Source organism: Peromyscus californicus, unplaced genomic scaffold (genome assembly GCF_007827085.1).
Source record: "Peromyscus californicus insignis strain IS unplaced genomic scaffold, ASM782708v3 Scaffold_5__1_contigs__length_169319896, whole genome shotgun sequence".
NCBI classification, from domain to species: Eukaryota; Metazoa; Chordata; class Mammalia; order Rodentia; family Cricetidae; genus Peromyscus; species Peromyscus californicus.
Genome location: NW_026294573.1, coordinates 12,743,877 through 12,758,029, shown reverse-complemented (window position 1 = coordinate 12,758,029; position 14,153 = coordinate 12,743,877). Strand labels below are relative to the sequence as shown.

The 14,153-nt window shown below is 53.9% G+C and overlaps 1 protein-coding gene across 1 annotated transcript; it reads left to right on the top strand.

Annotated features, from left to right (window-relative positions):
* The first annotated feature begins 4,143 nt into the window (after positions 1-4,143).
* Hspb7 (heat shock protein family B (small) member 7) lies at positions 4,144-7,199 on the top strand. Its single transcript, XM_052716336.1, has 3 exons — positions 4,144-4,594; positions 5,151-5,284; positions 6,459-7,199. Exons 1-3 carry the CDS (start codon positions 4,396-4,398, stop codon positions 6,636-6,638), a joined length of 513 nt encoding a protein of 170 aa, XP_052572296.1. The 5' UTR covers positions 4,144-4,395; the 3' UTR covers positions 6,639-7,199.
* The last annotated feature ends 6,954 nt before the right edge of the window (positions 7,200-14,153 follow it).

Here is a 14,153-nt window from a genome sequence, read left to right as displayed (position 1 = left end):
GCCCGGACAGTCTGTCCCATCTCCAAGCTCCCAAAGCTTTAGTAGGAAACGGACACGGTATAAAGAGTTTGTGCCTGGGGCTACTTTTATTTTATTTATTTATTTATTTATTTATTTATTTATTTATTTATTTATTTATTTTTGGTTTTTTGAGACAGGGTTTCTCTGTGTAGCTTTGTACCTTTCCTGGAACTTGCTTTGTAGACCAGGCTGGCCTTGAACTCACAGAGATCCGCCTGCCTCTGCCTCCCGAGTGCTGGGATTAAAGGCGTGCGCCACCACCGCCTGGCTGGGGCTACTTTTAGAAGGTTTTGTAGCTGTTGATGCAGCTCAGTTAGTAACTGAGTGCCTGCCCAGCATGCATGAAGCCTGCACAGCATGCACGAAGCCCTGAGTTCAGTCCCTAGCACCACATAAACCCAAGTGTGGTGGCACATGCATGCAGTCCCAGTTCTTGGGAGGTTAGAGGCAGGAGGATGGAAAGTTTATGGTCATCTTCCTCTTCACAGCACATTGGAGTGCAACCTGGGTTACATGTGTCAAGAAGGAGGAGGAGGAGGAGGAGGAAAGAAAAATCTAGGCAAGGGGCAATTTGTCCCTCTCCCCTTGCCACCCTGGTCAAAGCCACCAGTCTGAAAATCATGTTCCTCCAGTGACCGATTGAAATCCAAGACTCTTAACAGCGTCTAACCCTAGTAACTTCAAAACAGGAGCGGGTACCCGACTGTCAACAGATGGTTAGCTGTTCTGTGGACAACCCAAACACGTCCCTGGTCTTGGCAGCTAGCTGGCACTAGTGTCACAGCTGGCCTCACATGTCCACACCCCGCTGTGAGCACCAGGAAACTGAGGCAGGAGTGTCAGGGGTTCCTGTGGTCAGGGTAAGTCCCTCCCAAATGCACTAACCCTGCCTGCCAGTCTCCCCGCCCCAGGTCTTCCTCCTCTGTCTTAGGAGCCTGAGCAGCAGGGGCAGTTCTCCTGTTAGACCAGGTCTGAAGCCGGAGCAGACCTGCCACCCAACTCAGACCTGCCACCCAACTCAGACCTGCCACCCAACTCCTTCCTTGATCAGAGCCCCAGCCACTTCTGTCCTGTGAGCCTTGCAGCATGGGCCTGCCTGCCTTCCATTCATCAAGTCTCCCAGGCCTAAACATCGCCCAGGAGGTGTTTTGTAAGTGGATTCCTTACTCAGGCCTTCAGGCTGCCTGTGTAAAGAGCTGAGGGGAAAGAAATCATTTTATTTATTGATTGATTATATTATTAAATCATCAGGTTTATTTTGGGCCAGAGAGATGGTTCAGTGGTTAAGAGCACTTGTTCTTACAGAGGACCCCGGTTCAAGTCCCAGCCCCCACATGGATAATTCACAATCCATCTGTAACTCCAGTTCCAGGGGATCCAACACCCTCTTCTAGTCTCCATGAGCACAAAGCATTCACATGGTACACATGTATACATGCAGACAAAACATGCATAAGATTAAAAAATGAATGAATCTAATAAAAATGTTAAAGTTTTATTTTCTTTTTAATTATGTGTTTTCATGTGTGGGTGCATAAGTGTAGTGCCCACAGAGGTCAGAGGCAGGGCTTGCATCTCTGGAGCTGAAGTTACAGGTGGTTATGAGCTGTCGACTGTGGGTGCTGGGAATAAAACTTAGGTCCTCTGCCAACGCAGTACGCTGAGCCATCTCTCCCAGCTCCCTAGACCAGAATCCTGGGGAGCACCTGTGTTTCTGAAAATGCTCCCAGGGAGGAAGACACCCCAAATTCAAGAGACTGGACCATCATCTTTTTTTGGAGTTCTTAGCTTTTTTAAAAAATATACTTTTTTATTCTGTGAGTATTAGTGTTTGCCCACCTGCATGACTGTGCACCACATGCATGCCTGATGTTCCAAGGGGAAACCAGAAGAGGGGATCGGATCCCCTGGACCTGGAGTTACAGAGGGCTGTAACCCCCATGTGGCTGGGAATGGAGCCTTGGTCCTCTGGAAGAGCAGCCAGTGCTCTTAACTGCTGAGCCATCTCTTCAGCCCCTGGGTTCTTGTGTTTTGACAGTCTCATGCTGTGTACTGTGCATTCGGATCACCCTCACCCCACCCTGTGACCCCCTCTCACCCCATTCCCACTCCATCACTTCCTTCCTCCTAACTCCGCCCCTCTTATCCGAATGTCCCTCTTTCCCCAGACCCCATGCAGACAGCCCAGCTGCTGTGTACTCACGTTTACAAAGTCATGTCCTATGCAGGTGACAGTGCCCTACCACGTGCCTGCCTCCCCATCCTTCCATTCCCACTGTCCTTCTATCCCCTCTCCCGTGATGTCCCCTGGGCTTTGGAGAGGCCGTTTAGGGCCATTGTTTTTTTTTTGTTTGTTTATTTTTCAAACAAGGTCTCAGGAATAATGACCCCCAGCTTCTTATAAAGCTGAGACTGGCCTTGAACTCCTCCTGAACCTCCTGGGATGACAGGCATGTGCCACCACACCCAACTATAGACTGGGTCATCTTGGAAGCTCCTCCTGCCTCTGTGATCTGTCAGACGCCTGGTGTCAGAGAATGACCTTGATGACCTTTTGAGGCCCTGCCTGGCCACTGAAGCCAGAGGACTCAAATATTTATATGGATGACTCCTCAGGGATGTTGGGGAAAGGAGGGGGGATGGTGGGCGGGTGTGGGGGAGTAAAGAGAGCTGACACCCAGCAGCCGTGACTCAGGCCCTCAGCACCGTGACAGTGACAGCGTATCTGCTTTTAGCTGTTGGCTCTTGTTTCCATGGAAGGCTGCTCTGGGGGCCCCCCACCTGACCCCCACCTCTTTCCATCTCACCTCAGTACAGGTGACTCCCTGAAGTCCTGCCAGCCAGGATAGGCAACACAGACTAGGTACCAGCAGGAGTCTGGGGGTGACATATCCCTTTAGTGCCAGCCATCACTCAGACCCCGGTGCCCTGCCCTGTCCTAACTTCCCATATCACCAGGAATGCAACTCCAGGTTTGGCTCTGTGGACCCAGAGACAAGAGGCACAAACCTCACATTCAAGAACGCCTAGGTTAATGGGAGAGAGACAGGTGATCCTGCCCCAGGAGCAGGGATAAAGGGTACCGAGAGGTGTCAGAACTCACGAAGACTATGTCACATTGCCAGGTGCTAGGGACTCGGGACAGAAGGCCAGAGCAACTAGAGGCTTCCCTGGGAGAGAGAAATGAGGTGGTTAGTTATATGGGAAGAATGGGCAAGGTTTGTGTTCCCAAACTGCCTGATGGACTGATGGAACACCTGCCTCCTTAAAGTGCCTCCCCTGGCTTCTGCCCAGTGTCATAGAGTCTGGGGTTCTACTCAGTGAAAAGAAAGAGGCTTCTTGGGCACAAGGGGCAGGCACATCTGGAATTGAATCCCAGCCATTCCAACATGCACAGGCCCAGCCCTTCCCTTCCTGGGAGGCTTTATTTCCTGGTCTAGAAACTGGCCTAAAAACTCCTCTTTTTGAGCCATGGGAGGTCAAAAAGGGCTTTACCGGGAAGGGACGGCAGTGCCCAGAGATACCCTGAGAGTCTCCAACAGTCTCCTTTACCTGGACGTGAAATCCGGTGACAAAGATCCTGGGTGAGCAACTTCTCTGAGCCTGAAATGGAGTGAACTGTTGCCAGAAACAGGTGAGTCTCCTAGACCTTTAGGGATAATTATCCAATTATCTGCCCCTTCCTGAAGCTCGGCCCCACCCCCCACCCCCACCCCACCTCCAGCTTTCTTCTGTTCTGTCCTTCAAGGTTCTGGAGAGCTGGGATGTGGGGGGCGGAATGAGGTGAGGTGTAGAACCGGAGTTCCTATGGGAGTTGACAGGGGTCCCCTAGGCATTCTCACTTCCCTCCCTGGGCTGCCTCAACCTTTCTGAAGAGACCGCTGAACCTGGGGATCCTGGTATCTCACAAACAGCCCAGCAGAGCTCTCTCCCACACGCCCTCTCCTCAGGAGTCAGATAAGGGAGGCACAGGTCCCGAGAACCAGTTTGAGAGGAGGGTCGGGTCCCTGGCTAGTGAGGGAAACAGCAAACCACAAAGTCCTGGAGCAGGCCCAGGGCAGGACCCACCCCCTGCCCTGAGGCCCTTGGGGCTGGAGCTCTAGGCTTGGAGTGCCAGGCGATGAGCTCAGCCCTCCAACCCAGCCCGTGTGTCAGGCTGTCAGCAGGGCCGTTTCTCCCAAGAAGATTTCCAGGCCCCTCTGGGCCATGAAGAGGCCTAAATTTAGCCAGCACACAAGAGGCTGGCTTGGAGCCCAGGGACATCGGGCCTTATAAAGCGCTGGCAGTCGGGGCCCGGCACGCTTCCCTGGAGGCCTGCACCCACACATTTCTCCAGTGCAGCCCCTGCCTGGACAGGGGCTCTGCTGCCTGTGGATGAGCCACCGGACCTCCTCCGCCTTCAGAGCGGAGAGAAGCTTCCATTCTTCCTCCTCCTCCTCCTCCTCTTCCTCTTCTTCTTCGGCCTCCCGAGCCCTCCCGACCCAGGACCCACCCATGGAGAAGGCTTTGAGCATGTTTTCGGAGGATTTCGGCAGCTTCATGAGGCCCCACTCTGAGTCCCTGGCCTTCCCAGGCAAGTGCTGAGGCTCTGAGGGGAGGAGGCAGACTCAGGTGGGGACATCGCTGAGCAGGCTGCGGCCACCCACCTGCCAGGACTAGGTGCTGCATGGGTTACAGCCACATGTGGCTGCCCAGACAGACCTGGTCACCAGGACAGATATGGCTATGACACAGGTGGGCCTCCTGGGGACAACGGTGGCCCTAGGGGTGAGATGTGAATCCAGCAGTCCCACATGGTCCGTGTCCTCATGGGAGCCCTGGAGGGCTGACTGGGATTGAGGGGTGACTGCCCCCCCCCCCAGCTCCCAGGCCTGGATAGAATTGCTAAAGGAGGGATTTGCATGCATAGATTACAGACTGAATAGAGTGGGGCCTGCCCCCCTGTCGCCCCCCCCTCCCTTCCCCCGTTTCCCCCTCCCCGGCCCCCCACTCCCCACAAGGTAAGTGGCAAGAGTGAGGAGAGGGGCTGGTGTCTGGGAGAGGCACTCACTCCCCAAGAGAGGAGCGGAGACCCAGGGTTTCGGTTCAGGGCTTGCTGCGTGCCCAGCTTATGGCAGTTCTACCCACAGCCCGTCCCGGGGGACAAGGCAACATCAAAACCCTCGGGGATGCCTACGAGTTTACAGTGGACATGAGAGACTTTTCCCCTGAAGATATTATTGTCACCACCTCCAACAACCACATCGAGGTGCGGGCTGAGAAGGTGAGTCTGGACCCTGCCCCACCCCGGGGGGCCCCACCTTCCCCTGGACTCTGCCTAGTCTAGCTGGTTTCTCTACTTGCACCTGACTTTGGAGACTTCATACCCTGACCGGTGGATGTTCCTTCCCTGTCTATACTCCCCAGGGCAAACTGTAGCCCATTCCCCGGTGGGCTCACAGTCCAGAGACCTCCTCATGTTCCCCTCCAACCTAAGGTTCACAGAACCTGTCTTTGGGCACCTGGGGATCCTCCAGGGATGAGAGAGGCATCTTGGGATGTGGGCAGAAGGGAACCTGGGTGGTTGAGACATGAGTGACCATGGTGGAATAAGGACAGCTCCTTGGCAGAAGGTAGAGGAAGATGGCCGTGGCTGGTCCAAGCTGGGCAGCGCAGTCCATTCATCCCATACCTCCACCCCTCTTTCATCCCAGAGCCAGAAGCGTGGGTCCTGTTTTGGTGCCTCCACACTGGGCCTGAGGCTGAGCAGAAGCCATGAAGCTCAGAGTCACACCCACCCTGAACCCCACGCACTTTACCCAGAGTCTCAGGATAGCTAGATCATCAGAGGAGGCATGGCCAGCACAGACAGTGGCTGCCCCGGTCCTTAGAGCCATGCTATTCTTAGAGGATATTTGCCAATCCTCCCTGAACACCCCCCAAGCCTGGCTAGCTCCCCTAATTCAGGCTGGACACTAAGAAGCCCTGCCAGGGGTTCGAGGACTGTGGGGAACTGACTGCACGTGCCAGCCCCACGTCCCAAGGGTGACTCAGCCAGCCGACTCCGCTGGACACTATGTGCTAGCTGGACTGCGGGGGAGGGTGGTGGCCCTAGTGGTGGACACTCAGGGTGTCTGGGGATCCAGAGGGCACAGCTGTGTCATCTCCCCACCATAGCTCAAGAGTCCCAGACTTGTATGTACTTCTAACGGAAGCTCAACCCTAACTGAGCCCCACCTAACCCTATTCTACACCCAGCTCCCCTAGGGACCTCTGGAGCCCCTCTGCAGAGCCCTTGGCTTCTGGCTAGCCCACACCTCTGCAGCTCTTCCACGCCTGATAGCAGTTGGGTAGCTGGGGACATAAAGAAGAGACTCTGTCTTGATTTGGGCACGACCAGGACCCAGGACAGGGCGAGCGCTAGGGCAGGCACTTCTGACCTGTCATCCCTTCCCCAGCTGGCTGCTGATGGCACAGTCATGAACACCTTTGCTCACAAGTGCCAACTACCAGAGGATGTGGACCCTACATCGGTGACCTCGGCCCTTCGAGAGGATGGTAGCCTCACCATTCGGGCACGGCGTCACCCACACACGGAACATGTCCAGCAGACCTTCCGGACGGAGATAAAAATCTGAGGGTCTCCCTACCCTTGCCCTCCCCCCATCTCCTCCTCAACTGGCCTGCTGGTGAGGTCATCCTGACCCCTGACAATGGCCCCCAGAACATCTCAGTGTAGGTCCTAGTCACTCCACACACTCTTAGGCCCCAGGTGGGTCACACCCACGCACCCCAAACTAGGGCCCTCCTTCCCACCCAGGGCAGTCCCAAGACCCTCTTGCCCTCACCCAGATGGGACCTCCCTATCTTAGTCCACAGTAGAGGAGTTGAGGTATCAACTTGGGGAGAAAGATGGGGACTGAGCTTCTGAGCAAAAGTTCAAAGGACAGAGAGACATCAACAGCATCTCTGCAGGGCAGGGGACCAGGGACCCTCCCAGCAAGTGAAATATAAGAGTTGGCCACAAGCGCCGGGCGGTGGTGGCGCACGCCTTTAATCCCAGCACTCGGGAGGCAGAGCCAGGCGGATCTCTGTGAGTTCGAGGCCAGCCTGGTCTCCAAAGCGAGTTCCAGGAAAGGCGCAAAGCTACACAGAGAAACCCTGTCTCGAAAAAAAAACCAAAAAAAAAAAAAAAAAAAAAAAAAAAGAGTTGGCCACAAGCAGAGCTGCTGGCCTTGGTGGACTGCCTCAGGCAAGCCAGAGAGATAGCCATGACTGTCACCTCCCTGGGGCTGCAACTCTCCAAGTCTCAAACCCAGGGCTACCTGTCACTCTGGGCCCCCGTCAGCTACCTGTGCCAGGCAAGGATGCCTGTACCCCAGTGTTTGTTAAAAAGGCATGAGGCTCCTATCTCCAGCACCGGTGCCTTAGGTCACTCCCTTTCACAAGAGCCCTAGGCTCCTGGGTGGCTCCCCCTGCAGAGAAGGTCCCCTCCGGAAGTGGGAGCAAGAGCAGTCACGGGACTTACTAATCCACGAATACACACACACACACACACACACACACACACACACACACACACACACACACACGCCATTGTCCTAGCCCTTAAATACTCATTCCCATTGCTTGAAGCCCAATTCAAAACGCTCTGGAACTAGCTTTAGCTCTGTTTTCATCTATGGGGATGTCGCATCTCTGAGCAAGCCGGATGCTCGGTTTTGTGGCTGAAGGTTGGCTCTGCCAGCTGCTCACTTCTGCACTGGGGAGAGCTCCCCTGACTCCAACTCTCTAGAGCCACACGCCCTGCCTCCCACGTCTCACGGCACAGGGTGGCCACAGGAAGAGCCCCAACCCAGATCCCTTCTGCCCTCCAAGTCCAGGGCAAAGACCCTTGTCAGCCCTAACCCTGGAGGACCAGGGCTCTGACTCTGGCTGTGACTCCCTCTCCCGCAGTTGAGGCAGGTGTGAGGGGGAGGGGGAAGCTCTCGGTTAGTTGGGGATCCCTGGGGCCTCTGACTCCTGATGTCTCAGGACCCTGGGGACAAGGAGGGTGCGGGTTCATGGGAGTCTGGTCTCTACAACCTGTACACAATAAAAGGACAGTATGACAGATTTGTGGAGACCCCACCTGGAGTTCTACCTGGGAGGAGGGGCTGAGTGGGTGGGGAGGGCATCTGGACTGAGGACAGAAGCTCAAGGCCTGAAATGTGTGGAACCTTCGACCTCCCGTCTCCTGCAGAAATCCCGCGTTGTTTTACAGAAATGCTTATAGCAACCTGTCTCCCTCCTGCCTGCCCTTCTCTTTGTATTCATTCTTCAGTTCAGGAGGAATGTCTGAGCTGGACTCTGCACCAGCACTGTGTTCTACGCTGTCCCCAGCCAAGGGCCACAACGTCCCTTCTTGAAGTTCTTCCCCTCCCCCCCCCCGCCCCCACTCCACCCCACCCCACCCCGCAATGGGGCCTTTGAGGCCCAGAGAAGCTAAGTGATTGGCCTAAGGTCACACAGCTCCGAAGACACAGCCAATTGGGTGCGGTGCTGAATGTAAGCCTGGAGTGTTCTGGGGCGGGGGTGGGGTGGGGGATGGGGGGGGGTCCTCGCTCCTCACACCCCCAGGAACTACTGAAATCAGAGTAGCAGGCTGCTCCCCAGAGCAGCTCCGCCGGCGACTGCGGTCGGAGCAGGGAGGGGAGGTGGGGGTGCCGTATTTCCAGCCTTGTGAGTCACGGATTCCGCTGGGCTATTTGCAGCCCCAACACTCATCGGCGCGGGGCTGGGGTGTTGGGCGGAGCCGACAACCTTCCGCATTTGCCCCCCGCCCGAGGTCAGGTTCACCTTGGCGAGAAGACCAGCCGGAGAGCCAGCGCTGAAAGGGGGGGGGCTGTCCCCAGCAGGGGGTCGGGGTGGGGTGCGTCTCCCATCACAGGTCGCAGCCCCTGTACAGGCGGCTTCCTGCCGCTGGAAACCAGGTTCTTCTGGTCTAAGGGAGCCCTGGGCTGTCACTCCAGCCAAGGTGACCCCGCTGACCGGGAGGGCGGGGGATGTGGGGGCGGCCATGCAGGAGTCTCTCTCCTCAGCTCCGCCTGCTAGGGCACCAGACTGGCCCACCCTTTCTAGACTAAATATAGGCCTGGCTGAAGGCCCTGCACCCCGCCCCCACTGGTGGAGCTTAATTCTGGGAGCCCCGATCATTGAGTGCCCAGTGTGTGCCAAGCACCCCAACAATCCTGTGAGCAGGATGATACTGTCATCTCACACAGATGGATGGATGTGGAGGTTCAGAGGGGTCAAGCAAGTGATCCAAGGTTGTCCAGCTTGGAAGTGCCATCGCTGGGATTTGAAACTTTGCCTGGGGCTCAGGAAAACTCTCTGCTGGGTCAGCCTAGAGCCACACACTCCCTCTCCCCAGACATGGAAGCCCCTACTTCTGCAGAGGCGGTGAGGAGAGGAGGGGTTGTAGCCCATCTGGGTTTCCTGGTGACTTTATCCAGTAGGTCTGCATAAAGAGGATGATTGGACCACGGGTCTGAGTATCAGGTGTTTGGAAGGGTCTACACTTGACTGTATTGAGCAAAGGGGAGGTTTTGCTCCACCCCTTGGCATTGTCATAAAAAGCCCTTTGGAATCAAGTTCAGGGCCGGTGGATTAGGATCCAGGCCCTCCCGAGCTATCCTATGTTTTTTAACTGTCTCTCTCTATACTTCTATCTACAAATTTCTCACTTCTCCCTACTCAAGAGTAAGTACCCTGGGTCGTAAAAGTGGCGGCTGGTCTGTCTCAAGGAGGATTTCTACCTCTTGTAACTTTGAGGAAAGACCTATCACCCGAGAGAAGTTGAAAAGATGTAGCCCTCAGAGGCCAGAGGCCTTCCAAGAAGCCAAGCCAGGTGCTGCCCAAGAATCAGGGGATGAGAGTACCACAGGCTTCCTGCGTCCAAAGGCCAAAGGCTCCCTCCTTCCACAGCCACACAGACCCAAGAGTTTATTCTCAAAAGCAGAGTCTGCTGGATGTGGCTGTGAGTGCCTGCCTAGCAAATTCTGGAGTCTGGGGTGCATGTCTGAAATCCCGACTTTCTGGGACCCATTACAGGTGGATCAGAAGTTCAAGATTATCCTTGGCTATGTAGTTTGAGACTAGGCTTGGGCTACATTAGAGTCTGTCTAAAACAAACACACAGACAAACAAATGAACAAACAAAAAAGCAGACTCTCAAGACTGAGATGTGTGCACCCCTTCAAGACTGTCTTCAGCAAGCCTGAGATGTGTGCACCCCTTCAAGACTGTCTTCAGCAAGCCTGAGATGTGTGCACCCCTTCAAGACTGTCTTCAGCAAGCCTGAGATGTGTGCACCCCTTCAAGACTGTCTTCAGGAAGCCTGAGATGTGTGCACCCCTTCAAGACTGTCTTCAGCAAGCCTGAGATGTGTGCACCCCTTCAAGACTGTCTTCAGCAAGCCTGAGATGTGTGCACCCCTTCAAGACTGTCTTCAGGAAGCCTGAGATGTGTGCACCCCTTCAAGACTGTCTTCAGCAAGCCTGAAATGTGTGCACCTCTTCAAAACTGTCTTCAGCAGTGTTTCAACCATGCAAATAGCATGTGCCTGATGCTGGGAAGCTGACCCATCCATTTGCTTGGCCAGGCTATATGTCTCAGGGATTCAGTCCAAACTTCCTATGAAGGTAAGGTCCAGGCTGGGACCTTCGAGAGGTCTGGGGCCTCACCCAGAGTCACACAGTAAGAGCATTCACATGGTTCAGTAATAAATGTGGGAACCCTGAACTCCCACTGTAGTCCGGTTCTCTTCTCCCAGACCAGTGCCCCTTGCGTGCTCTCTACCCGTTTCTCAGTCTGTCCCTCTTGCTCCCAGACCTGGCACAGAAAAGATCAGAGGAACCTCAGTAAGAGAGGAGGGTCCCTCATGGGCTCTGGAGGAAGCTGTCACCTAGAGCCAAGGGCCCCTAGGGTCAAATCTTGGCTCCACTGTCTCTGAGCAGTGTGTCATTGTGCAAGTAGCTTAACCTCTCTGTATACTGTCCTCTCTGTACACACTGTCCTCTCTGTACACACTGTCCCTAGCACAGCAGGACTTGTACATGGGCTGGTCCTTCGCTCCTGGGAAAAGCAACCGAGGGTAGAGTTTAACCCCTGCACTGCACCCCAGCACTGCACCCCTGCAGCCCCCCTGAGAAGATGCATTCTGAGCCCTAGTGTGGAGGCAGGAAGTGTCTAGAAGCCTTAGTTCCCTGGATCTTGAACTGAAAACAGGTCCTTACCTGGGGCTGTTGGTGAGCTTGAAACCATCTAGAATGTGCAAGAACAGGTCTGTTTCCTCCAACAGTTAAAGAATTGAAAGGCAGGAAAAGTTTGAAAGTCAAGCAAAGCCAGAGTTTATGCACAGAGGACAATTTTATTAGCGTTTACAAGAAAAAGCCCAGGGCAGGCAGCTGTCAGTCTCAATCGGAGGATAATGGAGGGGCAGGAACAAACACCCCCCCTGCTGTCTGAGTTAAGCTGTCCTGGAGGTCAGCCACCTGAGCACCATGGAGAGGGAGCCCTAAAGCAGTGGTTCTCAACCTTCTGAATGCTGTGATCCTTTAAAACAGTTCCTCATGTTGTGGTGACCCCAAACTTAACACTATATCTGTTGCTACTTCATAACTGTAATTTTGGTACTGTTATGAATCATAACGTAATTATCTGTGTTTTCTGACAGTCTTAGGTGACCCCTGTGAAAGAGTCATTCAACCCCAAGGGTTGTGACCCACGGGCTGAGAACTCTGATTTAGGATGGACTAAGGAAGGCCTGTGTACCCAGAGAAAGTGCACTTATCCTCTGTGCAGCATCTGAAGGGGAGAGACAGAAAAACACCAGAAGCTAAAGCTGGGCCTTTCTGAGTCAGGACTCAGCAAAACCTCAGGACGGATCACAGGGGCTGCCCTGGGGTCCAGAACACTAAGGGAAAGGACATCATCTCATTGAAGGGGTAATTATTCCGCCTACCTCTTTAGCGTGGCTTAACATGAGACCAGCTTCCTAGGTGTGCTGGCTAGTTTTGTCAATTTGGCAGAAGCTAGAATCATTTTGGAAAAGGGAACTACGTTGGTCTGTACGCAAGTCTGTGGTACATTTTCTCAATTGATTATTGATATGGGAAGGCCCAGCTAACTGTGGGCAGGGCCACCCTTGGGCTGGTGGTCCTGGGTCTCAGGCTGAGAAAGCCATGGAGAACAAGGCAGTAAGCAGTTCCCCCCAAGCCTTCTGCCTTGACTTCCCTGGATGATGGACTATAAGCTGTAAGGTGAATAAAGCCTTTCTCTCTGTGATGGTTTGAAAGAAAATGGCCCCCAAAAGGAGTGGCGCTATTAGGAGTTGTGGCCTTGTTGGAGGAAGTGTGTCACTGTGGGGATGGGCTTTGAGGTCTCTTTTTCTCAAGCTTGCCTCAGTGTGACAGTGTGACACTAACTAAGACACTCTCCAAGTTACTTCATAAATCCCAACTAAGAAAAAAATTAGTGCCACATCTGCTGTGGCAAACTGATAGCGTATTTTTGGGGAGGACCATGGTAGCACCTGAAGTTTGGCCTGGAAGAGCCACTGAGCGCTCAGCACTCTGTGGACTGTTCTGTGGAAGCCTCCAAGATGTTGAGAGTGATGCAGACGATGGAGGCCTGGCTTGTGGAGCTTCAAGAGGGGAGTTTTGAGAGTCCCTCAAAGACTCTATCAGGGCTGTTGGATATTTTGAATTAAGAACCACTAAAATGCTGGGTGTGGTGGTGCACACCTTAAATTCCAGCCCTTGAGGGGCAGAGGCAGGTGGGTCTCTGTGAGTTCCAGGATAGCCTGGTCTACATAGTGAGACTGCCTCAAAACAAAACAAACTACTCAGTGAAACTTTTGCTTTGCTGGGAGAATGAATGCTGGCCAGCTGGAGCTGAAGAGTCAGCTGTGACTTAGAAAAGAACAACTTCGTTGAGGTGACATCTTCTGGGGTCAGCACACACGGCTGTGGTCCAGAGGGACCAAGGCTCTCTCTGTTGCTGCAGCCACACCGTGATGTGTAAGAATATCCCACGTGGTACTGGTTTTGAAAGCATGGCGGGGCATGGAGAGCAGCTGAGGCTTGGCACTGTGTCACAGAACTGGAGTTCCTGGAGAGAGGGCCAGAAAGGCCACTGAAGAAGGTGCAGCCTCGGTTGCAGTAGAAGGCCCGGGATGGAAGGGATCGTGGAGAGAAAGAGAGAAGTTGAGACTTGGCACCATATGGCAGAGTTGGAGTTCCCAAAGAGGGCCCAGGAGAAGCTATTGGTGAAGAGCAGAGACGTCCAGCATTTTCGAGATGTCAGGACCATGGGATGACACCGGGGACAGCAGCAGCAGTGGAGTGGAGCCACCAGAGCCGAGGAGACAGACTCTGTGTCCTGTGGGGGGCAGAGCCAGATTAGAGCCCTTTGGAGCCCGGTAGACCATTGAGTGGACCCCAGACACTGAACATTGAGTCGTTTACACTGATGGAGATTGATTTGCTTTGTTCAGACTGTGACTGTGTCTTCTCCCTTCTTGGAGAAAGCCAGTAAGCGGCACCCCTTCATGGCCTCTGCTTCAGTTCCTACCTTGAGTTCCTGCCCTGACTGTCCTCAGTGGTGGAGCGTGACCTGAGAGCTGTAAGCAGAAATAAACACTTCCCTGCTTTGGGTCATGGTGTGTTTTCACAGTGACAGAATCCCTAACTAAGACACCAGGGGTAAGTGGTTGACTGGACCAATTTTATTATTTTTTTATGTCTTGGGTAGCTTGGACTATTAGGTCTCCATCCAAGCCAGAGATTTCATCCACCTCAACCAAAAGGAATTCATTTTTTACTTAATGGGCCTTAACTGCTGCTGTGCCATGCTCGGTGAGAATTTCTGGGTTGCCCTTCTGAATGGGGATCTGGTCCCACTTACTCAGGTGTTGTGGAATAATCTTTTTGTACAGTGTGAAGATGTGTCACTCGGATTGGTGTAATAAAATGCTGAACAGCCAATCGTAGGATTTGGGGGGCAGAGAGGAAGTTGGGAAGAAGAAGGTGGAGTTGCCAGTCAGATTCCGAGGAAGCGGGTCACATAAGAGAAGAGGTACTAAGTCATGAGCCATGTGGCAGCGCATAAAT